The sequence below is a fragment of the Chiloscyllium plagiosum genome, chromosome 51 (genome assembly GCF_004010195.1).
Source record: "Chiloscyllium plagiosum isolate BGI_BamShark_2017 chromosome 51, ASM401019v2, whole genome shotgun sequence".
Taxonomy (NCBI): domain Eukaryota; kingdom Metazoa; phylum Chordata; class Chondrichthyes; order Orectolobiformes; family Hemiscylliidae; genus Chiloscyllium; species Chiloscyllium plagiosum.
This window is the reverse complement of record NC_057760.1, coordinates 76,733-100,592: the sequence shown is the minus strand read 5'-3', so window position 1 is coordinate 100,592 and position 23,860 is coordinate 76,733. Positions and strand designations below refer to the sequence as shown.

General features: G+C 44.3%; 1 protein-coding gene across 4 annotated transcripts in view; it reads right to left on the bottom strand.

The window, feature by feature from the left end:
* Positions 1-3,585: 3,585 nt before the first annotated feature.
* The window catches only part of LOC122544687 (BCL2/adenovirus E1B 19 kDa protein-interacting protein 2-like), a 69,382-nt gene continuing 49,107 nt past the window's right edge, over positions 3,586-23,860 (bottom strand). For all 4 annotated transcript variants that reach the window (XM_043683961.1, XM_043683960.1, XM_043683962.1 and 1 more), the window contains exons 5-10: positions 17,072-17,245; positions 14,455-14,557; positions 11,836-11,967; positions 11,012-11,098; positions 10,188-10,286; positions 3,586-6,427 (exon numbers count right to left, since the gene is read on the bottom strand). In XM_043683961.1, coding sequence (XP_043539896.1) covers positions 6,388-6,427; positions 10,188-10,286; positions 11,012-11,098; positions 11,836-11,967; positions 14,455-14,557; positions 17,072-17,245 — 635 coding nt within the window. In that variant the 3' untranslated portion in view covers positions 3,586-6,387. The remainder of the gene's footprint in view (positions 6,428-10,187; positions 10,287-11,011; positions 11,099-11,835; positions 11,968-14,454; positions 14,558-17,071; positions 17,246-23,860) is intronic.

Genomic DNA, 23,860 nt, shown 5'->3' with positions numbered 1-23,860 from the left:
GTTCCAGACTGGGTGGCGTTTCCAGACTGGGTGGCGTGCTGGGCGGCAGGTTGGGTTCCAGACTGGGTGGCGTGCCGGGTGGCAGGTTGGGTTCCAGACTGGGTGGCGTGCTGGGTGGCAGGTTGGGTGCCAGGCTGAGTGGCCGCTAGAACAATAGACCTGGTACCAGAGTGGGTGGTAGGCTGCTTGCTGGGCCGGTTGTCAATCTGGGCGTTTACAATCTGGGTGGATGGCAAGGCGAGGCGGTTGAGGGCACTCCCCTCACTGGGCACTACTATCAAAATAACACCTCCGGCGACAGCCGGTGCCTTCCCCGGTGCGGCCAAGTGGGCAAGTAGGAAGGTGAGCGCAACAAAGTCCATGGCCACCGCTGTGCTCCCTGGAAAGTGAGATCCAGGAGGACTCTTGACTTCCAGCAACCATCATGGCCGCCATTAGATGGTGGCGCGGTAGAATCCGTTAAAGAGCACGCGAGGAAGGTGGCATTCAAAATGCCCGGGAGCGAGCACATGCGCATCTCCATGGCGACGGCACTATTATGACGTTAGACGGGAGACGTTTGACCAATCACAAGCCGTCCCGCCAAAACGCGGGTGGGTGGAACTTGACGCGTGGCTGGGGGCGGCAGCCGGCCCTCGGCGTGGCTCGTTCCATTTTCATCCGGGAGGGGGGATGTGAACAATTTTAAACTTTATCAAAGCGTCGACTTCAGATTAAATCCAAAGGCTTTAGCGCCTTCGAGCGATTTCAGATCGCAAACGGGGCATACGCGTGGATGGGGCTGGTGAAAGTGGAGGTTTTCGTTTCCACTTGCCCACCCGATCACCTCCTTCGCCGATTTGTGGTACTTACCGTGGTTCTTCGTGTTAAATTTGTGATTTATGACCGAGTTATCCTTAATAAATCCAGCAACAAAGGACTGGCGACCAAGTGAAGCATTTTAAATGCAAAAAAAAATCCTCCTTGTATGCAACATAATGACTCGCAGATGTTTCCACTCACCAAAGGGCACCAGGTGAATAACAAATATGGCGCCGGGTGACCAAGGTAAAAAGATTCATGTTTGAATGTTCATTATCACATGGATGACAGTTTTTTGCTCGTTTTTGTTTAAGCTTTTGATTAAAAAATGGATATTGGATCACTGCAGAAATGAGCCCATCTCTTTCCAATCGATGCCATCATTGCAGGCAAAACAAAAGCAGAATGATCCTGAGAGCAGTAAAAAGGTTGATGGGAATTCAATGGAGAAGTCAAGAAGGGTCTTGATTGAGTAAATAGTGCACGTAATGGACATAACAGTACACAAGGAGGAGCATTCTTCCAAAAATACACCAGGGCATTGCCATCCTTCAGCATCTCAACGTCTCTGCTAATTAAAGCAGTTACTTGATGGCAACTTGACAAAAATAAGGACATCTATTTACGCACTGCATTTCACAACTCCACCAACTGCGAAACACTTTGCAACTTCCTGAGTTACTTGCAAACCAGAGCCGTGTAGGGAAAGCAACAAGTTCCCACAAACGGCCATTGCATCAGAACCAGCTGATTTTCGTTTTTAAAAGTTGGCTGACAGATAAATATTGGACCCCTGAAAAGAAATTTCCTACTGTTCTTCGGAACAGGATCTTTGGCATCCACTAAATGGGCAGACACAGCTGCAATTTAATGTCTCATGCTGCTGTGGCACTGGGCATGTCAGCCTGGATTACGGGCTCAAGAGTGCCTGCAAAGTTATAGCACTGAACTGTTAGAAATCTAAGTGTGCCCACCTTGAACTGTAAAAACTCAGATGTATGAGATTCTCCCATTCCAAATGTATGTTGCGTCCAGAGATCCCATTTTGTGCTGCTTTAGCTTTACACTAGGCTGATGTGGTTGGAGTGGTACTGATTTTAAGTAATGTATTCCCTCACAGCAATCCTTTTGACTTCAATACAGCTGTAACAGAACTCTTTACAAACAAATGCTCAGAGGTACAAGACACAGTTAAGCCAGCCCCAAATCATATAATAGACTAAACCTGCCGTTTTTAAAATGTATTCCTGGGATATGGGAAATATTGAATGTGCCAACATTCATTACCCATCCCTAAATGCTTGATCAGGTGGTGATGAACTACCTTCTTGAACTATGGAAGTCTCTGTGGTGTAGGGATACCCACAGTACCAGCAGGGACGGAGTTCTAGCATCTTCACCAGTGATAGTGAAAGAAATAGCAAGTTAGGATGATGTGTGGCCTTGTGAGGAACTAGATTTTTCAATGCGTCTGCTGCTGTTGACCTTCTAGGTGGCAGAAGTCAAGATAATTTGGAATGTGCTGTTGGAGGAGGCTTGGTGAGCCACTATGTGCACCGTCATCTACAAGATGCCACTGCACAATGTAAGCATTGTGTATGGGGGGTGGACAGGGGTAACAATGAAGCAGGATGCCTTGTCTCGATGGTGTTCAGCTTCTCAAGGGATTCCTGAGCTATAGCCTTGTAATCAAGTGCAGAGTATTCCGTTTCACTCCTGACTTGTGCATGATAACTGACAGACAAACGTGGGGAGTCAGGAGGTGATTACTCACTGCAAAATTCCTAGCCTCGAATCAGGTCATGTAACCAGAGTATTGACAATACTTCTTCAAACATTGTGGCCATCTTCAATGTTGTCAGAACAATGAAAAAAAAATAGTCATTGCTGGAAACATTTGTGTACCAGCTTGCATGCACTTAAGAGTCATAGAGCTTGGAAACAGGCCCTTCCGTCCAATTCATCCATGCTAACCAGATATCCTAAAATAGTCTAGTCCCATTTGCCAGCATTTGGCCCAGATCCCTCTAAATCCTTCTGATTCACATACCCATCCAGGTGTGATTTAAATGCTTCCATACACGCACCTGTGTCCTAAGTCCCTTTTAAAGTTTTCCCGTCTCACTTTAAACATATAGCCACTAGTTTTGTACTCCCCCGCCCCAAGGAAAAGACCTTGACTATTTACCCTAACCATGCCCCTCATGGTTTTATAAACCTCTATAAGGTCACCTCTCAGCCTCTGATGCTCCAGGGAAAATAGCCCCAGCCTGTTCAGCTTCTCCCTATAGCTCAAACCCTCCAACCCTGGCAATATCCTTGTAAATCTTTTCTGAATCATTTCAAGTTTCACAACATCCTTCTTATGGCAGGGAGACCAGAATTGCACTCAGTATGTCAAAAGTGCACTGACCAGTAAAAGCAAGCATACCAAACGCCTTCTTTACTGCCCTGTCCACCTGGGTCTTCACTTTCAAAGAACTATTAACCTAGACTTGGCTGTTTGCGGAGCATGCACTTTGACTGTACAATGCTTGAGTGAAAGTTAAAGCACTGAACCTTTGGACTTCTAAGTGTGCCCACCTTGAACTGTAAAAGCCCAGATTTACGAGATTCTCCCATTCCAAATGTAAGTTGCAACCAGGGATCCCATTTGCAATACCTGGTCGGACCATTTTGCTGAATTTAGAATGGATAGGGTGAATAGTCACATACAGGTAGGGAAGACATCTTGCCAATATCATAGGATATTGTCTGAATATCTATGTGACAACACTCTCGATGAAAGATTAATAATTGTGATGTTTATTACTCCAAGTATATCGCAAATCTTTAATTCTGTTGACAGAGAATTTCTAAATCACTAAGACAGTTTTAGAGCAATATAATATTGACATGCAGCTCTTTCTGATCCAGTGCATTCTTAAAATGTGAGAAATACTCTCAATAACAAAATAATGTTTATGTAAAGAAAAGCACAACATACTTTAATGTTCTTAAATATACTTGCTGGTAATGAAGGAAGAACTACACCCAGGAAATACATACATGTAACTCACAAATTGAGTACTAAAAGCTGAGAGAGAATTTCTCACTCAAAATAATCTCCCGCTGCTTGTTTAAAAGAAGAGACTTGGTTTTCAGGTCCATCTATTGGCTTTTCCTGGGTCTTTGGCAGCTTGAGACACTGGACTTGAATGGAGCCAGTGGTAACAGCGATCATCAGGTTGGCCTAGGAGGCTACGAGGCACTGGAATGGTCTCCTGAAAATAAATTTCTCCATCTAAACCGGTCAAAAAGGTATCTTCCAGGTCGCCCCATCTGCAGTACCCCTTGCCTCCTCAAGGGTATGAGACTCAGGATGAGGAAGTGGATGTCTAAGAACTCAGAATTTATGTGGAACAGGCTAATTGGATCAGGAGGTCTCTCATTTTCATTTTTCTTTAAGAGACTCAGGTGCCATTTTCAAAATCAACAAGATAAACAAGTAGTAAAATAAAAATGACAGTGGGGGGGTTACTCAACATAAAACATTCTCCAGATTTTCTAAAAGTATATATTATTTTTACATATAAAATATTAATGGCTTTTTTCCTCCCCCCAAGCCTATCATCTTGTCATAAGCTCTTTTAATAAAGATTTGGGGGTGGGGCCAAGACAGGGCTCAGACTCTCTGCAGATTCTGTTAATGCTACTGCCATAATTAGCAAATGGTGATGGAGCCCTCTGGGATGAGCTAACAACACCACGTCTTCTCTCCCTGCTTCTACCCAGGGACAGAATATTTCCTAAATAAAGACTAACTGAAGATTTGGCAGCAGCTGAGAGAGAGAAAAACAGAGTTAACATTTTGCGTCCAATAGGTCTCTTTGTCAGAGCTGAAGGTGCTGGAAAGTGATGGCTTTTAGGCTAATCAGCTATTTATTATGTTAAATCATTACCTCAAGGTCACAACTTCAGAACTTGAAGACGGTTCTCCATTTTGATTTTATTCTCCACCCATCCCAAGTGTCTTGTTTGGATGAGTTTGTTCTAGGCAGAGCTGACCCATTCTCTGCTATTAACACCTATTCTGCATCTATATCACTTCTCTACCATCGTGAGCAGTCCCTTTGCCTTTTCCTCTGCACACCCCCGTCATCTGTTCTAATTGCTTATCATCCTTTGTAAGTAGCATAAGTACCATCATTTCCCAGCCCCTTCTCCAAACACTTGAAACATTAACTCTGTTTCTTTCTCCACTGAGGCCATCACTGTTGCATTTCTCTAGCGCTTCCTTTTCATTTCATATCACCAGCATCCGCAGCACTTTGCTTGATATTAAGAAAACACTCCCTTCTACTGGCCTGATGCACCCTGTGCTATATGATAGGTAGCTTGCACTCAGACGCCTGGCCCAGGTTGACCGGGTAATAGTGCTGTGTTAAGCATTAGGTGATTGAGTCTCATTAAAATTGGAATGATTAGTGGTTCAACCCCAAAAGAAAGGGAAATATAAATTCTCACAACAAAATATAAAACATATTATTTTGGATATTAATTTAACTTTTTTAATAGAAAGAAAAACCCATATCGCAACTAGTCTCTTGACTCGGGAACAGACTTAATGTAAACCCTCTCCCGCCTCCAACATACAAGTTTCCAATTCAGCGAAACATTAATAGAGTTAACAAATCTTGAACTCGCAACCATCTGGTTTTAGTTCAAATTAGATTGTTTTCCCTTGGCCCAGCACTCCTCAAAACCACTTGAAAGACCGTGAGACAAACACAGAGGAAGGGCATTCACCCTTCACAAGGTAGTACAGCAAAAATAAAAAGCCCTCCACACTCACTCTATCATACTCTGACCCCATCATCCCCAAAGCAGATCCCAGACATTGATCCTAACATCACTTGTAAATGGACCCTTGATAACACTCCCTGGCAACATCAAGGCTGGTTGACACCACCTATTGCCATTGCTGGTCAGTCAACAATTGGGAAACGGCAGAGAGGGGACACCAAAGGTTGCTGATAAAACTCTCTCTCCTGGACCCTAACTCCCTGCTCTACACATTCTAATTGTCGCTGCCAACATCTTCCTCCAACCATCCCTGGTGACCCACTTTGCACAGATTTGCAGCATGAGTACCACTGCAGGAGTTTTAATTCCCTCCTCATCCACCTTCTGCAAACGAGCTCTTAGCTGGAATCTCGAGCTGGTGATTGCAAACAGAAACCTAGGCCAGTTTTTCATTCTCCTAAACCCCCCTTTCCTGTCCCCCAAAACCCAATGGATCAAACAAACTCAGCACCTGCTGGGAATTGAACCCATCACCCCCCAGTCCTGTATGGTTGAGTCATTAAAGTTCATGTGTCCATTCAGAAATTTTTCTTTTAAAGGTCCGCCGTTATGAATGTGACGGAGGGAAATTTACTTCAAAGTTGAATGTCGTCTGCAACACTGGTCTTGAACATCTCTCTGCTGTTCTTATATTTTGTGCACCATGGTCAACTTGCGTTGGCCACTCAAAGAATGTCTCTTCCACATTAGATAGAAAGCAATCCAGCAGAATTCCCCACGCTCACAAAAATAAGAAGATTTCTAGGAGCTTTCTGAATTTCCATTTAACTCTGCATCCAGCCTGTTTTGGGAGAAAGGAAAATGGTTGTAAGAAAATTCAAGGCCATTGTAACTTGTTTCCCTGATTACAGAACTCCTTAAATCACTTATAACATTCCTCAATTCACTCAGCAGAATATTCATTGCTTTTGACTAAAGATTATTTAGAATACTTGCCACCTGTTGGATAGAATTTGAAAAGTCAATATCTAATTGACATCTGTCTCCAAGTATACATAAGTAAATATTAGGGACAGATGACAAAAGCTCAGTCAATGAGGTCGATTTTTAAGGAGCGTCTTAAAGCAGGGGAGAGAGAAACCCTGAGCTGAGGGTTCCAGGCAGTTGTCGTGGGGAGGAGTAAGGGTGGTGTCTCTGACGGTTCAAAGAGCTACGGGAAATTACACAGATAGGGGAGAGGTGTAGGGACTGGAGGTTGAGATTAGGAGGGGACTGAAAGAGGTTACAGAGATAAGGAGTGTCATAGGACCCGGAGGAGAGTAGAGACAGGGAGAGAGGATGAGGAGGAATTTGAAAACAAAGATATGAATTTAAGAAATTGAATCCTTGCTGGGGTCAGGGTCCATTTCAAGCAACAAGGACATGAGACCATGATAATTGGGACTTAGTGTGAAATTTTAGGTGAGCTTGAATTTTTATAGGAGTGAAAATTGGAGACTGGCCAAAGGAGCTTTGAAAGAGTCAAGTCCCAAGGTAAGAAAGGCATAGATGAAGAGCTGTTGTATCACATTATCTTCATGCATTTATTATTCTGATAATACTTTATTTATACTTCCTTTCTCCCTGTAGATTGTAGAAGTCAATTAGCTGTTATATTTAGTCATTGCCCTTTATACTTGGGATTGGTCTCATCACTTCAACCTTCACCCTCTCTAGTGTACTGACAGTCATAGAAAATTATTATGCAGAAGTACGCCATTTGGTCCATGCTGTGCTGCCCAAGAAAGAGCTATCAGCTTAATCCCACCTTTGGTCTGTCACCCTGTAGTCTGGGTGGGTGATGGCCTATTGGTATTACCGCTGGACTATTAATTCAGAGATCCAGGTAATGTTCTGGGGACTTGGGTTTGAATCCCATCATGGCAGATGGTGGAATTTGAATTCAATAATAATCTGGAAATAAGAGTCAAATGCTGACCATGAAACAATAATCAGGAAAAATCCATCTGGTTCACTAATATCCTTCAGGGAATGAAATCTGCCATCCTTACCTGGTCTGGCCTACATGCGACTCCAGACCCACAGCAATGTGGTTGACTCTTAATTGCAATTGGGCAATAAACATTTGTCCAGCCAGTGACGCCCACATCCATTGAATAAATGCAAAAAAAGGTTACGTCACTGCAAACGCAATTCTGAGTACAGCATGTTTTAAGTTTGAAGAGGGGCTCTGATTCAACCATCTCTTCAGGGAACAAGTTTCAACCTCACCTCCCCACCATTGGGTAAGAAAAATTCTCAACTCACTGAATACTTCCATTAGTTACCTGAAGTCTGTGCCTCTTTCTAGTTTTGACCTTTTCTATCCACTTTAAAGGAACCATAGAGGTTTATTTCCATTATTTAAATCTCTCCTCAGTTCCGAAGGAAGGGACTCCAGCCTATCCAATCCTTCCTCATCACCAAAATTCAGTAATCCTTATAGATCTCAACCCCTTATAAATCTCCACCTTTTCTACTGATATCTCATGCTTGGCAAAAGTGTGGTAACTGGAACTGTACACAATATTGTGCTCATGAGTCTATCCTGTGAAGAACATATAACTTATTTATTTTCTTTAGTGGAAGCTATATTTGCATTTTGTATGGAAGGCAGATTTTCCTCCACTGGTGATCATTTTCTTTGACAGATTCTCACTTTGGCCTGTCCTATCTTTGTGCTCCAAATCAATGCTGGTGTCCAGTTTGCTGCCTGTCCTCTCCGAAGGCCTGCAAGGTCGTGCCAGACCCTGTTTGCTCTCTGGCCTGCTGCTGGAGTCACCTGTTGAACCGTAACAGCAAGCAATGTCAGGCCATTTGGCTGTGGTGTGCCTCACAGCTATGCTACATGCTATCTTCACACCTTGTAAGCATAGATGCAGTAGTTGGGAAGAGGAAACTCTTCTCCTCAGTAACCCATTTACACAGAAGACAAACGTATGGGCTGTATCGCTGCTTTGACCAGGAGGGCCATGATTGTACCTTCAACCTTCTCACTGCCTCAGCATAGGGGTGCCAACCCAGTTCTCTTCCCTTGCCATAAGATGCTAGTATGGAAGTCTGGTGAATATGGAATTAGACTGGCAACCTAGAGGTCATGAACACAAATCCTGCCATGACACATTGTGCAACTGAACTGTAAAAAAAAATCTACACTAGCACCAGAAAGCCTAGCAAAATTGATAGAAAACCCTCAGGGTCCCTCACACCCCTAACGCTGCATGACTGATGTGTGACTGCAGTTCCACATTGTACACTTTCATTGCACTGGGAGAGCTGGGTCCTCTCCCAGTCATTCACACATATCAAGAACAAATACAAAAGCTCTTGCAAAGTCGAGTTCTGCCAGTCACAATCCAGTGGTTCACCCACTGAGGAGGTGTGAGGAGAGTCAAGTGGATGCCAGGCTGTTCCACCTTTGGGAATGGAGGCTAATTGAGTCTGTGTGCAAGGATTAGCGGAAAGTCACACTTATTGCAATCCCTGAGGGATGTTAAACGTGCAGAAAACTGGCTAAATCCAAGCAACCCGATGACTGGAGGAAGAACGCCTCATCTTCTGCGTTGGGACCCTTCAACTACACAGCATCAACGTTGACTTCCCATTTTCCTTGTCTCCTCTCCCCCCATCTCATCCCAGATCGAACACTTCAACTTGGCACCATCCTCTTGAACTGTCCTACCTGTCCATCTTCCTTCCCACCTATCTGCTCCCCCTCCCCCCCAACCTATCACCATTACCCCCCACTTGCATCTACCTATCACCTTCCCAGCTACCATCCCCCATCCCCCTACCTATCTCTCAGCCCTGTTTCCCCATTCCCCACATTCCTGATGAAGGGCTGATGCTCAAAACATTGAGTCTCCTGCTCCTCGGATGCCTGACCTGCTGCGCTTTTCCAGCGCCACACTTTTCAACTCTGGTCTCCAGCATCTGCAGTCTAGACTTTCTTCCAGAGAACTAGTATCAAGGCAAAATGCCTGGATTAGCTAAGTTTTTCAGCATGGATGGGGATCATACCTGGGACCCCCCACAGTCTGCACGATGAGTACAACCAGAACCTCCTGGAGGATGTCTCTGCCTGAATCCTAAGATATTCTGTACAAAGCTACTGTTAAAAATGTAGGTACATAGAACAGTACAGCACAAGGACAGGCCCTTCAGACCCTATGTCCATGCCATTCTAAACTAATCCAATCTGCCTCACATGGTCCAAGTCCTACTACTCCCTGCCTGTTTATGTGTCTGTCTAAATGCCTGTTAAACTTCACTAATATATACACACATGATTCGGGTGATTACAAAAATGTTTAAAAATTGAAAACGATGGGCCTTTGAGATTTGTGTTTGTGAACTTGTACAAATCACGCATTACAAACTTTCTTCTGACAAACTAATGTTGAAACAACACATTCACCAATTGAAATGTTTTGGTTTTGTCCTGTGCAGTCAGAGATAAACCAACATGATCAAAGCAACAATGCTTTCAGTGTAAATATTAAAATGCATAAGGAACATAATTGTAAATAAATGGAATGCAATTTCAGCTATACAGTACTTACGTTTTAATGCATTCTGGAATATGTACATGTTGCATGGGAATTAACTGTGAGAGCTCCTGAAGACTATTTACAAACCGAACTTTCCTACTGAATTTTGAACTGCAGAAGAGAAAAAGAGCATTGCATTAGCACCAGCATCAGTCAGTTCAAGAACTAAAGTATGGAACTGGCATAATTGTGGTCCCTCAGTTTAAAATATTAGTCTGGAAATCAATTCCCAACAAATAGAAAACAGAAAGGGAAGATGGAGGGAATGTGAAAGAGAAGGGGGAAGAGGAGACGGGGAGGAATGGAGAGAAAGGTGGAGAGGGGAGGAAACTGGAAAGAAAAAGTACTGAAAAAAGATAGAGGGAGGAAGATAAAAGAGAAATGAAACAATTTGAATTTTTATAGCACCGTTCACAATCTCAGGAGATTGTGTTTCATCACCAATAGAGTCACTGTCGTAAAATATGGGACAGCAGCCAACAGTGTATACTCCCATCAAACTCCCTGGAACAGCAAAGGGTTAGAGACTGTGGGAATTTGTCCCATCATCTCACTCAAAAGATGGTGCTTCCAGCAATGCAGCATTCCTTTTGGGATCATTGACTGAGATTTTGGAATGTGTTCCTCAAATTACAAGCAGTTATCAATCTCTAGTTGGCAGGTTCACCAAAGATATTAAAGGGACAGGTGGCAAATGTAGAATTAAGTTACAGATTAGCCACACTTCTATCAAATGACAGACAGGCTCGAGAAGCTCATTAAACCTCCCCCGTGTTTCTGTGGAATAATTAGGAGATGAGCAAGAAAAGATGGGTGGGGTAAAAGGAAGGTTGTACCTTATAAAAGGCCGGGTAATAGCTAATATCACTTTAATGAACCACGATGGATGCACGACAATCAGAGATTTCAAGTTTTTCCGTAACCTGTAGCAACAAAACAAAATAGTAATCAGAACACTGAACTCGACAAGTGTTTATGTTGAGAAATAACGCTTGCTCCCTGTGTTTTTTTCATTTAGAATCCCTGCAATGTGGAAACAGGCCATTTGGTCCAACAAGTCCACACTGACCGTCTGAGCAGCATTCCTTGTAACCCTGCATTTCCAATGAGAAATTTCACCTAACCTACACATCTCTGAACAGTATGGTAAATTTAGCATGGCCAATCCACCCTAACTTGCACATCTTTGGACTGTGGGAGGAAACCGGAGCACCCGATGGAAATCCACACAGTCACGGGGGAGAATGTGCAAATTCCACACAGACAGTCGCCCAAGGGGGGCGGGGGGGGGATCGAACCCAGGTCCCTGGCACTGTGAGGCAGCGGTGCTAACCACTGAGCCACCGTGCCGCTCCGATCCACGGAATGGTGGAGCAGGCTTGAGGGGCCAGTTATTCCTGCTCTTATTTCTTATGTCCTTAAATGGGACTAGTTCAGTTTAGGATACCTGGTTGGCGTGGACAAGTTGGACTGAAGAGTGTTTACATGCTGTATGATTCCATGACTACATGGCCCAAATCCATACCTTCCAGCATAGCAATGATTCAGGCAGTCAACCTTCCTTACCATGAATTTCCCTTTCCTAGCAATTTAAAAATAAACTTAATGTTGACTTTCAATCGTTAATTCGTTCTAACAACAGACAGCAGCAGCATCTTACCTCCGGTCAATGGTCTGATAACACTGTTTCAACCAGCTGATTGATGGCACTCTATTGCGAGTTGTGGCACCGTTTAAATACACAATAACATAGTTTTCAGCCACCAGCAATTCCAGAGTTCCAATAACATACCTGTGGGGACAGAACACGACAGTCACATTTCTGTGAAATGGGGTCGATTCATTTTTTGGCACTCAGCTTTTAAGTCACTTACTTAAAAGTCACTACACCAGGTTAACAGTTTTAAATCAATGACAGAAACTGATGCCGCCTGTAAAAGGATCAAGAATGAAAGGGTGCAGATATTTTGCCAATGAAGCAAGTGCGATGCGAGGGAAAAAACTGAGTCGATTTTGACTCAAAACTATTTAGCTGTTCCTTCACAGTCACTGGGTCAACATCCTGGAACTATATTCCTATAAGCTCTGCAGATGTCCTTACATCAGGTGAAGGCAGGTCACCACCACCTTCTCAGGGGCAGTTAGGTATGAGCAATAAATGCTGGCTCAACTATCATAGTGGGACACGGGATTTTAAGCGAGCACATGTTCGAGCTTGAAGAATATTTCTTACATCGGGTGCCAGTTATGCCTCAGTGGGTAGCATCACATCAGAAGGTCTTGCAAACTCACAACCACTTCCATCTAGAAGGGCCAAGGTAGCAGATATGTGTGCCACTCACTGTACTGATTTGAAAATACATCACCGCTCCTTCACTGTTGCTGGGTCAAAATTGCTAGAATCACCTCCCCATTGACATTGCTAGAATTCCCTTCCTAGTGGCACCATAGACTACAGTCAATCAAAAAACCAGCTGACAACCATCTTCGCAAGGGCAATAAATGCTGGTCAGCTAGCAACACCATGTCCCATTAGGGAATAACAAAAAGACATATGCAGTGAAGCATGTGGAGTAAATTGTCCAGCATTAGGTGGTAAAACTTGTAGAATAATCTTTCCACAATACCATAGAAAAATTAAAGCCTGGTATATCTATGAATGCCATGTATTGTATTATTTAGTCTTAATATATAATAAAGTATTTATAAAGAAGCCCAAATTTGAAGACAGTTGTTAATGTTGCCTTCTCCTCAACCAGTCTGTCTTGAGGCTAAACTCCAAGATGTGGGCATAAACATTATTCAGCAATTTTTGATTTGATTTATTATTGTCATATGTATCTAGGTACAGTGCAAAGTTTTGTTTTACATGCAGTACAGCGGATCATAACATACAAAGTGCATAAGGGTAATAGAACAGGGCGAGGAATACAATGTTAAAGCTGGAGAGAAGCTGTAAAAAGCAAGGTCAACATTAAATTTGAAATGTGAGGGGTCTATTCAGAAGTCTGATAACAGTGACAAAGAAGCTGTTCTTGAACCTGTTGGTACGTGTGTTTAAGCCTTTGTATCTACAGCCCGACAGAAGAGGCTGGAAGAGATTATAGCCAGGATGGGATGGGTCTTTGATGATGTTGGCTGCCTTCCTGAGGCAGTGAGAAATATAGATAGATTCAATGGATGGAAGGTTGGACTGCGTGATGGAATGGGCTATGTTCACAACTCTCTGTAGTTTCTTACAGTCCTGGGCAGAGCAATTGCATACCAAGCCGTGATCCATCCTGATACAATGCTTTCTATGGTGCATCCAGAAAAATTGGTAAGTGTCTTTACGGACGTGCCAAATTTCCTTAGCCTCCTGAGGAAGTAGAGTGGGTTCTAGTCTTTAGGGATTGGAGTCTAAACTCTAGGCCAGCGCTCCTAGTGTGGAACTAAAGGAGTGCTGCACGTCTGAGGTGCTGTCTCTCAGTGGTGTTAAACAAAGGATCCTGGCGTCCTGGCTAATGTTTATTCTCAAATTGACATCACACGTGAATACAAAAGGAGATACGGTTGCTGTCTGGGAACTTTCCATGTGCAAATTGATTGCCATGTTCCCTACATGGCAGCACGGTGGCTCAGTTGTCGGGGCGGCATGGGTTCAGTGGTTAGCATCGCTGCCTCACAGCGCCAGGGACCCCAGTTTGATTCCAGCCTCGGGTGACTGTCCATGTGGAGTTTGCACAGTCTCCCCTGTTCTGCGTGGGTTTCCTCCAGGTGCTCTGGTTTCCTCCCACTATCCAATGATGTGCAGTTTAGGTAAATTGGCCATGCTAAATTGCCCATTGTGTTCAGGGATGTGTAGGTTGGGTACATTAGTCAGGAGTAAATGTAGAGTAATAGGGTAGGGAAATGTGTTTGGGTGGGATACTCTTTGGAGGGGTCGGTGTGAACTAACTGGGCCAAAGGTCCTGTTTCCACACTGTAGGGATTCTATGATTCTATAATACACTACAGTAGTGAGAGCTTTCCAAAAACAAATGCTTCAACAGCTGTGAAACGTTTTGGGACGTCCTGAAACGTCCTTTGTAAAAATCTGTGGTTGAATAAATTGCTTCATAACAGATGGCAATCAAGTGGCAGCCATGAAAGTCTGACCAGCACAACTTGGAATCTAAAATCTTTCTCCCAAGGAATAATGTTCCTCAATTTCCCAAAATAGTGCAGTTAGCCAAACATCACATCAAAGGCACGAAATAGAAGGCTTTTAAAGATCAGGATATACAAAGTAGTTCATTACCTAAAGAGATTTTCCATCACGCTTTCATAATCAGGTAGACTGCTTTCCGGCAAATAGCATGAGGAAAACACAATGATTGCAGTTAAACTCTCCCCAAAGCAACCTGGTAGAAAGAGAGCAAGCATTATTGATCAGGTCAGAGTTTTCATCTTTCCCACCTCTCCACATCTGAGAGATCTTTATAAATTACCAGGTTGGTTGAATTGAAGGTTGCTCTGGATACCAGGGAAGATTTACAAGAATCATCCCGGGGATGAAGGGCTTGTTACATGAGGAGCAGTTAGGGATTCTGGGTCTGCACTTGATAGGAGTTTAGAAGCAGTGGGGTGCATTCTGATTGAATGTTACAGAACACTAAGTGGCCTGTATAGAGTAGACGTGGAGAAGATGTTTTCACTAGAAGGAGACTAGGACCCGTTCACTTTATTACCTATTGTCTCTCCTGCACTTCATCCTATAAGACTTCAAGTTAGAGGCTTTTAAAAATAAAACATGCCATTGCCATGCAGGCAAACATTGCTACACATCCTGGATTGACCTTGACAACTGAAGGGCTTCCTAGGCCCATTTCAAAGGGCAGAAAATGTGTTGCTGGAAAAGCGCAGCAGGTCAGGCAGCATCCAAGGAACAGGAGAATCGACGTTTCGGGCATAAGCCCTTCTTCAGGAAGAAGGGCTTATGCCCGAAACGTCGATTCTCCTGTTCCTTGGATGCTGCCTGACCTGCTGCGCTTTTCCAGCAACACATTTTCAGCTCTGATCTCCAGCGTCTGCCGTCCTCACTTTCTCCATTTCAAAGGGCAGTTAAGAATTAACCTCTCTGAGAATCTGCAGTCCCATTCCTGTCCAGATCAGTTCAAGATGGATGATTTTCAAAGGTCGTTAATGAATCAGATGGGTTTCTTTTTTTTTCACAGCAATGATAGATTCATGGTTATCTTCACTGAAACTTGCTTCACATCCAAGATTTATTAACACTTTAAATTCCACCGGTTTCCATGGTGGGATTTGAACTCTTGTCCTCACTCCATTAGTCTAGACTTCACAATTATACTGGTCACAGGCCTCCAATCTGAAAAACAACTCTCCACCACCACCCTCTGTCTTCTACCTTTGAGCCAGTTTTGTATCCAAATGTCTAGATCTCCCTGTATTCTGTGAGATCTAACCTTGCTAATCAGTCTCCAAGGGGAACCTTGTCGAACGCCTTACTGAAGTCCATATAGATCACATCTACCGCTATGGCCTCATCAATCCTCTTTGTTACTTCCTCAAAAACCTCAATCAAGTTTGTGAGACATGATTTCCCACGCACAAAGCCATGTTGACTATCCCTAATCAGTCCTTGCCTTTCCAAATACATGTACATCCTGTCCCTCAGGATTCCCTCCAACAACCTCCCCACCTTCGACGTCAGGCTCACTCGTCCGTACTTCCCTGGCTTGTCCTTACCACCCTTCTTAAACAGTTAGCCAACCTCCAGTCTTCCGGCACCTCACCTGTGACTATCGATGATACAAATATCTTAGCAAGAGGCCCAGCAATCATTTCTATTGCTTCCCATAGAGTTCTAGGGTACACCTGATCAGGTCCTGGGGATTTATCCACCTTTACCCGTTTCAAGACATCCAGCACTTCCTCCTCTGTAATCTGGACATTTTGCAAGATGTCATCATCTATTTCCCTACAGTCTACATCTTCCATATTCTTTTCCACAGCAAATACTGATTTGGTACAATTGCAATATTTAAGAGGCATTTGGATGGGTATATGAATAGAAAGGGTTTGGAGGGATATGGGCTGGGTGCTCTCAGGTGGGTCTAGATTGGGTTGGGATATCTGGTCGGCCTGGACGGGTTGGACCGAAGGATCTGTTTTCATGCTGTACATCTCTATGACTCCATTCCTCATCCTGCTCTATCCATGTCTCCGAAATGGCCACAACATATTTCGGGAAGGATGTGGAAGCATTGGAAAAGGTGCAGAGGAGATTTACCAGGATGTTGCCTGGTCTGGAGGGAAGGTCTTACGAGGAAAGGCTGAGAACTTGGGTCTGTTCTCATTGGCAAGAAGGTGGCTAAGGGGGGATTTGGTAGAGACGTACAAGATGATCAGAGGATTAGATAGGATAGACAGTGAAAGTCTTTTTCCTAGGATGATGACGTCAGCTTGTACAAGGGAGCATAACTACAAATTGAGGGGTGATAGATTTAAGACAGATGTCGGAGGCAGTTTCTTTACTCAGAGAATGGTGAGGGCGTGGAATGCCCTAACTGCCAATGTAGTCAACTTAGCCACATTAGGGAGATTTAAACAATCCTTAGATAAGCACATGGATGATTTTGGGATAGTGTAGGGGGATGAGCTGAGAATAGTTCACAGGTCAGTGCAACATTGAGGGCCGAAGGGCCTGTTCTGCGTTTTATTGTTCTATGTTCTACTAATCTACTGAAATTATCACTATGTCACCACTTCTCCTCAATCATGCAGCCGCGGTGGTAGGAGCTGAACTCGTGTCTTGGGAACATTACCAAATTAACAGTCAGCCAACACATCGACACATCGGTTTAGACCGGTCAAGAAAATAAACTAACCCACACTCAAACCAGGAGCCTCACCTCCGTGAGAAATGACTGCCTTGTACGGATCTACAACAGCCATGTCCACCCGATATTCCTGCTCTCCGATGTGGAAGACCCGCCATAGCTTTCCGTCTTCCGTCTCCTCGTCCGTCACGTGTCCCTGGAAACTCTCAGTGTCTGACAACGAGCGATACACCCGGGGCAGATCATCTGGCCAGGTTGCGGAAGGGTGGAGAGAAAGTAGCATTTAGGCGGAGAGCATAACAGAACTGGAGTGGTTGTCAACTCCGTTCTGAAAATGGTATGAATGAGCTATTTGGGCTTTTCTTGGCTTGAACCATTCCAAATATATTTTTGACAACTGACAAGAAAAATCATTTACTCCCCCCCCCCCCCCCCCCTCCCCACTTTTCATGCAACTCCTCCATTAACTAGGACCATTTTAAAAAATGTTGGTGTGGCCAGGAAATTCTGCCTCTGTCTCACTGGGTGGAACTGGAACTGGTTCTTCAAGTTCGAGCTCCTAATCTAAGTTTGTAGTCAATATCTAATCTTCTCTCGGTTTGCTGCTCTCCAAAAGCTAAAAAACAAACCCCACCCCACAAATCCCAGATGAATAAGCTAAAGGGCATTTTCTTTATAATTAATGTTAGTGGAGGAGTGGAAGTGAGGAGTTAGCAAACCGGAGTTTGGAATGAATTGTTTTATCCCCTAGACGAATACAGAATCGTTTTTAAAAATCACAAACTGGTCAATTAAATCTCAAAATGGAGAGAATCAAAGCTAATTTCCAAGTGTGACAAATTTCAGTTAAGATGGAATAGGAAATCATCAGGGGGTTAGATGTTGCTTCTTAGTAATGGGTGCAAGAATGCTTTTGATTGGTTTGTGCGGCATATAGAACACCAAAATATGTTCATGATTGGCTGTGCATGCAGGGAATCACAGCAGGCACAACGGAAATTGACAACGCAAATCAAGTCACAATCAACAAATCTGCATGAAGGATACGCAGTCAGAGGCTTACCCGTGGCTCATAAAATGGTGTGGCCCCAGAACACTCACTCACTCTGGTGTGCGCGAATGATCATGCATCCATCTCACCAAATCTGTTTCCCCACTCAAACGTCATCCCTTCCCGCACCATCTCTGCTTTGTGTCCAACACTCACGGGCATTTTTTAAAAAAAGAGTCGAGCTTCAATGCTGCTAAAAGGTCAGCAATGAAACCAAATTTCTGCACATGCTCTCTATTTACCAGTTTAATATGGATTGGAATTTGAAACACAGCCCTACATGCCCTCAGCACATCTCAGGTGGAGACAAAAAAACTGCAGATGCTGGAATCCAAGCAGGAGGTTGGAATTATACAGCAAACTAGGCAGCATCAGATAGTGGAGAAGTCAGCATTTCGGCTGTAACCCTTCTTTAGGACTGGGCATAGGTGTAAAGGGAGCTGCAGATAAAGGGGGTGGGGGGTTCATGATGGTGAGATGGGGTTAAGTGAAGACAGGTTGAGTTTGTTTCACTATGTGGCCAAAGAACTGGAGGGCTAAAGAGGTCAAGGCACTGTGGCAGTGAGAAAGGACTCACTGAGTGCACATCTGAGGGAGGCAAAGAACGTCTTCAAAGGAGGCATCCTTTAAAGAGACTTCACAGTGGTACAAACTTAGTTAGAGAATAAAAAACTGCAGATGCTGGGATCCAAGCAGGCCGCATCAGGAGGTGGAGAAGTCAACGTTTCGAGTGTCACCCTTCTTCAAGACTAGGGGTGGCTGTGAGAGGGAGCTGCAGATACCAGAGCACTTTATAGCCAATGGAGTGCTCCAGTTTGGAGATCCACATATCGTAATAAAGGAAACATAGCAATTGATCTTTGCACAGCAAACTCCCACAAGGCAACTCATCAATTTTACTGATAATGGATGGAAGGGATCAATTTTGCTTAGACTCCAGTTAGAACGATGGACATTGTTTGGATACTACCAATTGTTGGGTTGACTCAGAAGAACAGAATTTGGAATCATTTTTCTCGGTTTACGGGATGTGGGCTTCACTGGCTAAAACAGCATCAGCTGCCCTTTGGGAAGGTTGTGAGGCTGCTTTCTTGAATTCTTGCAGCCTAAATGGTATAGAGACTCTCCAAGTTCCATTAGGAAGGGAGGGAGGAGGTCTGAGGATTTTGACCCAGTGACAGTGAAGGAATGACCAATATAGTTCCAAGACAGGATGGTTAGTGTCTCGGAGGGGAACTTGCAGTTACCAGTCTCCACTCTCCTCTTATTTAGCTGCGTTAGTAAGTCACATGTTTTGCAGCTAAAGTTTTTTTGAAATAGATAAAAGCTCACCTCATGTACAGGTAGAGCACACACTGAGCAGGAGCGGACATGGGACTGCTGGGTAAGTGAGGCTTGATATTTGGGAGGTTGCTTTATCCAAAACGCTACTCGGGTAGTGTCTCCCACCTGTCCTTCTCTAATCAAATAAAAAGGTTATGTGCACTGGATTGGTAAGGTGACTAGTTCCTTTATTTTTTGTTAGTTTTTCAGTAGTCTCGTTGGGAATTTAGAATAATGGGATGGACGTTAGGGCAGTTGAATGTTCCTCCTGCAGAATGTGGGAGGTAAGGGTCACCAGTAGTGTCCCTGCTGACTGCATCTGTGGGAAGTGCACCCAACTCCAGCTCCTCAAAAACCGCGTTAGAGAACTGGAGCTGGAGCTGGATGAACTTCGGATCATTCGGGAGGCGGAGGAGTTTACTGAGAGGAGTTACAGGGAGGTAGTCACACCTCAGGTAAAAGAAGGTTACCATCAGGGGATGGAAAGGGAACCAGCAAGCAGTGCAGGGAACCCCTGTGGCCGTTCCCCTCAATAACAAGTATACAGTTTTGGATACTACTGGGGGAGGGAAATGACTTACCAGGAGAAAGCAAATGGGCCCAGGTCTCTGGCACAGAGTCAGTCCCTGTTGCTCAGAAGGGAAGGGGAAAGAGGAGCAGAGTCATTGGGGCTTCATTGTTAGAGGGACAGATAGGAGGTTCTGTGGGAACAAAAGAGACTCACAGTTAGTGTGACGCCTCCCAGGGCCAGGGTTTGCGATGTCTCAGTATGTGTTTTCGGGATCCTTTAGGGAGAGGGGAAGCAGCCCCAGGTCGTGCTCCACAACGACATAGGTAGGAAGAGAGATGGGGATTTAAGGCAGAAAGTCAGGGAGCAAGGGTGGAAGCTTAGAGCTAGAAAAAACAGAGTTGTAATCTCTGGTTTGTTGCCCGTGCCACGTGCAAGCGAAGCGAGGAATAGGGAGAGAGAGGAGTTGAACACGTGGTTGCAGGGATGGTGCAGAAGGGAGGGTTTTGGATTCCTGGATAATTGGGGCTCTTTCTGGGTTAGGTGGGATCTCTACAAACAGGACGGTCTTCACCTGAACCAGAGAGGTTCCAATATCCTGGAGTGGAAATTTGCTACTGCTCTTCGGGTGGGTTTAAACTAATACAGCAGGGGGATGGGAACCTAAACTGTAGTTGGAGAGTGTACAGGAGGTTGAGAGTAGTGAGGTCAGAACTAAGGTTTCAAGGTCACAAGAAGGCACTGGCAAGCCAGAAGTTGGTTTGAAGTGTGTCTAATTCAATGCCAGGAGCATCTGGAATAAGGTAGGTGATCTTGCAGCATGGGTTGGTAACTGGGATTTCAATGATGTGGCCATTACGGAGACATGGATAGAGCAGGGACAGGAATGGTTATTGCAGGTTCTGGGATTTAGATGATTCAGTAAGAATAGAGAAAATTGTAAGGGGGGGGGGGGGGTACACTCAGTCAAGGACAGTATTACGGTTGCAGAAAGTACATTTGAGGACTCATCTACTGAGGTAGTCTGGGCTGAGATTAGAAACCAAAAAGGAGAGGTCACCCTGTAGGGAGTTTTCTATAAGCCTCTGAATAGTTCCAGAGATGTAGAGGATAGGATAGCAAAGATAATTCTGAGTAGGAGCGAGAGTAACCATGTAATTGTTATAGGGGTCTTTAACTTTCCAAATATTGACAGGGAATACTGTAGTTCAAGTACTTTAGATGGGTCAGTTTTTATCCAGTGTGTGCAGGAGGGTTTCCTGAAACAGTACGTAGACAGGCCAACAAGGGGCAAGGCCACATTAGATTTGTTACTGGGTAATGAACCTGGCCACGTGTTGGATTTGGAGGTAGGTGAGCACTTTGGTGAAAGTGTCCACAATTTGGTTATGTTTACTTTAACGATGGAAAAGGACAGGTATTTACTGCAGGACAAGAGTTATAGCTGTGGGGAAAGGCAATTATGATGCCATTTGACAAGATTTAGAATGCAAAGGATGGGAAAGGAAACTACAGGGGATGGGCACAATTGAAATGTGGAGCTTATTCAAAGAACAGCCACTGCGGATCCTTGATAAGTATGTACCGGTCAGGCAGGGAGGAAGTTGAGCGCGGGGGCCGTGGTTTACTAAGGAAGTTGAAACTCTTGTCAAGAGGAAGAAGGTGGCTTATGTTAGGATGAGATGTGATGGCTCAGTTAGGGTGCTTAAGAGTTACAAGTTAGCCAGGAAAGACCTAAAGAGAGAGCTCAGAAGAGCCAGGAGGGGACATGAGAAGTCGTTGGCAGATAGGATCAAGGAAAACCCTAAAGCCTTCTATAGGTATATCAGGAATAAAAGAATGCCTAGAGTAAGATTAGGGCCAATCAAGGATAGTAGTGGGATTTATGTGTGGAGTCAGAGGAGATAGGGAAAGCACTAAATGAATACTCTTTGTCAGTATTCACACTAGAAAAAGACAATAATGTCTAGGAGAATACTGAGATATAGGCTGCTAGACTAGGTGGGATTGAGGTTCATGAGGAGGTGTTAGCAATTCTGGAAAGTGTAAAAATAGATAAGACCCCTGGGCAGAATGGGATTTATTCAAGGATTCTCTGGGATGCCAGGGAGGAGATTGGCGAGCCTTTAGCTTTGGTCTTTTTGTCGTCATTGTCTACAGGAATAGTGCCAGAAGACTGAAGGATAGCAAATGTTGTTTCCTTGTTCAAGAAGGGGAGTAGAGACAACACTGGGAATTATAGACCAGTGAGCCTTATTTCGGTTAAGGGTAAAGTGTTGGAAAGGGTTATAAGAGATAGGATTTATAATCATCTAGAGAGGAATAAGCTGATAAGGGATAGTCAACCTGGTTTTGTGAAGGGTAGATCATGGCTCACAAAGGGTTTAGATCAGAGTGGTGCTGGAAAAGCACAGCAGGTCAGGCAGCATCGGAGGAGCAGGAGAATCGACGTTTCGGGCAAAAGCCCTTCATCAGGAATAGCATCTGCAGTCCTCACTTTTGCCCATGCCTCACAAACCTCATTGAGCTCTTTAAGAAGGTGACCAAACAGGTCGATAAGGGTAAAGCGGTTGATTTGGTGTGTATGTTTTTCAGTAAGGCATTTAATAAGGTTCCCCACGGGTAGGCTATTGCATAAAGTACGGAGGCATGGGATTGAGGGTGATTTAACAGTTTGGATCATAAATTGGCTTGCTGAAAGAAGACAGGCTGACATTGATGGGAAATATCTTGGAGTTCAGTTACTAGTGGTGTACCGCAAGGATCTGTTTTGTGTCCACTGCTGATTGTCATTTTTATAAATGACCTGGATGAAGGCATAGAAGGATGGGTTAGTAAATTTGCAGATGACACTATGATCGGTAAAGTAGTGGATGGGGATGAAGGATGTTGTAGGTTATAGAGGGACATAGATAAGCTGCAGAGCTTGGCTGAGAGGTGGCAAATGGAGTTTAATGCGGAAAAGTGTGAGATGATTCACTTTGAAAGGAATGCAGAGTACTGGGCTTATGGTAAAATTCTTGGTAGTGTAGATGAGCAGAGAGCTCTCGGTGTCCATGTACATGGATCCTTGAGAGTTGCCACCCAGGTTGATAAAGTTGTTAAGAAGGCATACGGTGTGTTAGCTTTTATTAGTAGAGGGATTGAGTTTTGGAACCATGAGGTCATGCTGCAGCTGTACAAAACTCTGGTGTGGCCGCACTTGATGTATTGCGTACTGTTCTGGTCACTGCATTATGGGAAGAACGTGGAAGCTTTGGAAAGGGTTCAGAGGAGATTTACCAGGATATTGCCTGGTATGGAGGGAAGGTCTTTCATGGGAAGGCTATGAGGTCATGCTGCAGCTGTACAAAACTCTGGTGTGGCCGCACTTGGCGTATTGCGTACAGTTCTGGTCACTGCATTATGGGAAGGACGTGGAAGCTTTGGAAAGGGTTCAGAGGAGATTTACCAGGATATTGCCTGGTATGGAGGGAAGGTCTTTCATGGGAAGGCTGAGGGAACTGAGGCTGTTTTCAGAGAGAAGGTTGAGAGATGACTTAATTGAGACATATAAGATAATCAGAGGGCTATATAGGTTGGACAGTGAGAGCCTTTTTCCTTGGATGGCGATGGCTAGCACAAGGGGACATAGCTTTAAGTTGAGGGGTGATAGATATAGGACAGATGTCAGAGATAATTTCTTTACACAGAGAGTTGTAGGGGCATGGAACACCCTGCCAGCAACAGTAGTAGACTTGCCAACTTTAAGGGCATTTAAATGGTGATTGGATAGGCATATGGATGAGAGTGAAATAGTATAGATTAGATGGGCTTCAGATTGGTTTCACACGTAAGGGCAACATCAAGGGCCAAAGGGCCTGTACTGCGCTGTAATATTGTATGTTCTAAAGAGCAGGAGCTGTCGTAGTGTGGGAAATGCAGCAGCCAATTTGTGCACAGCAAGTTCTCATAAACAGCAAGGCGGCAATGGCCCAGA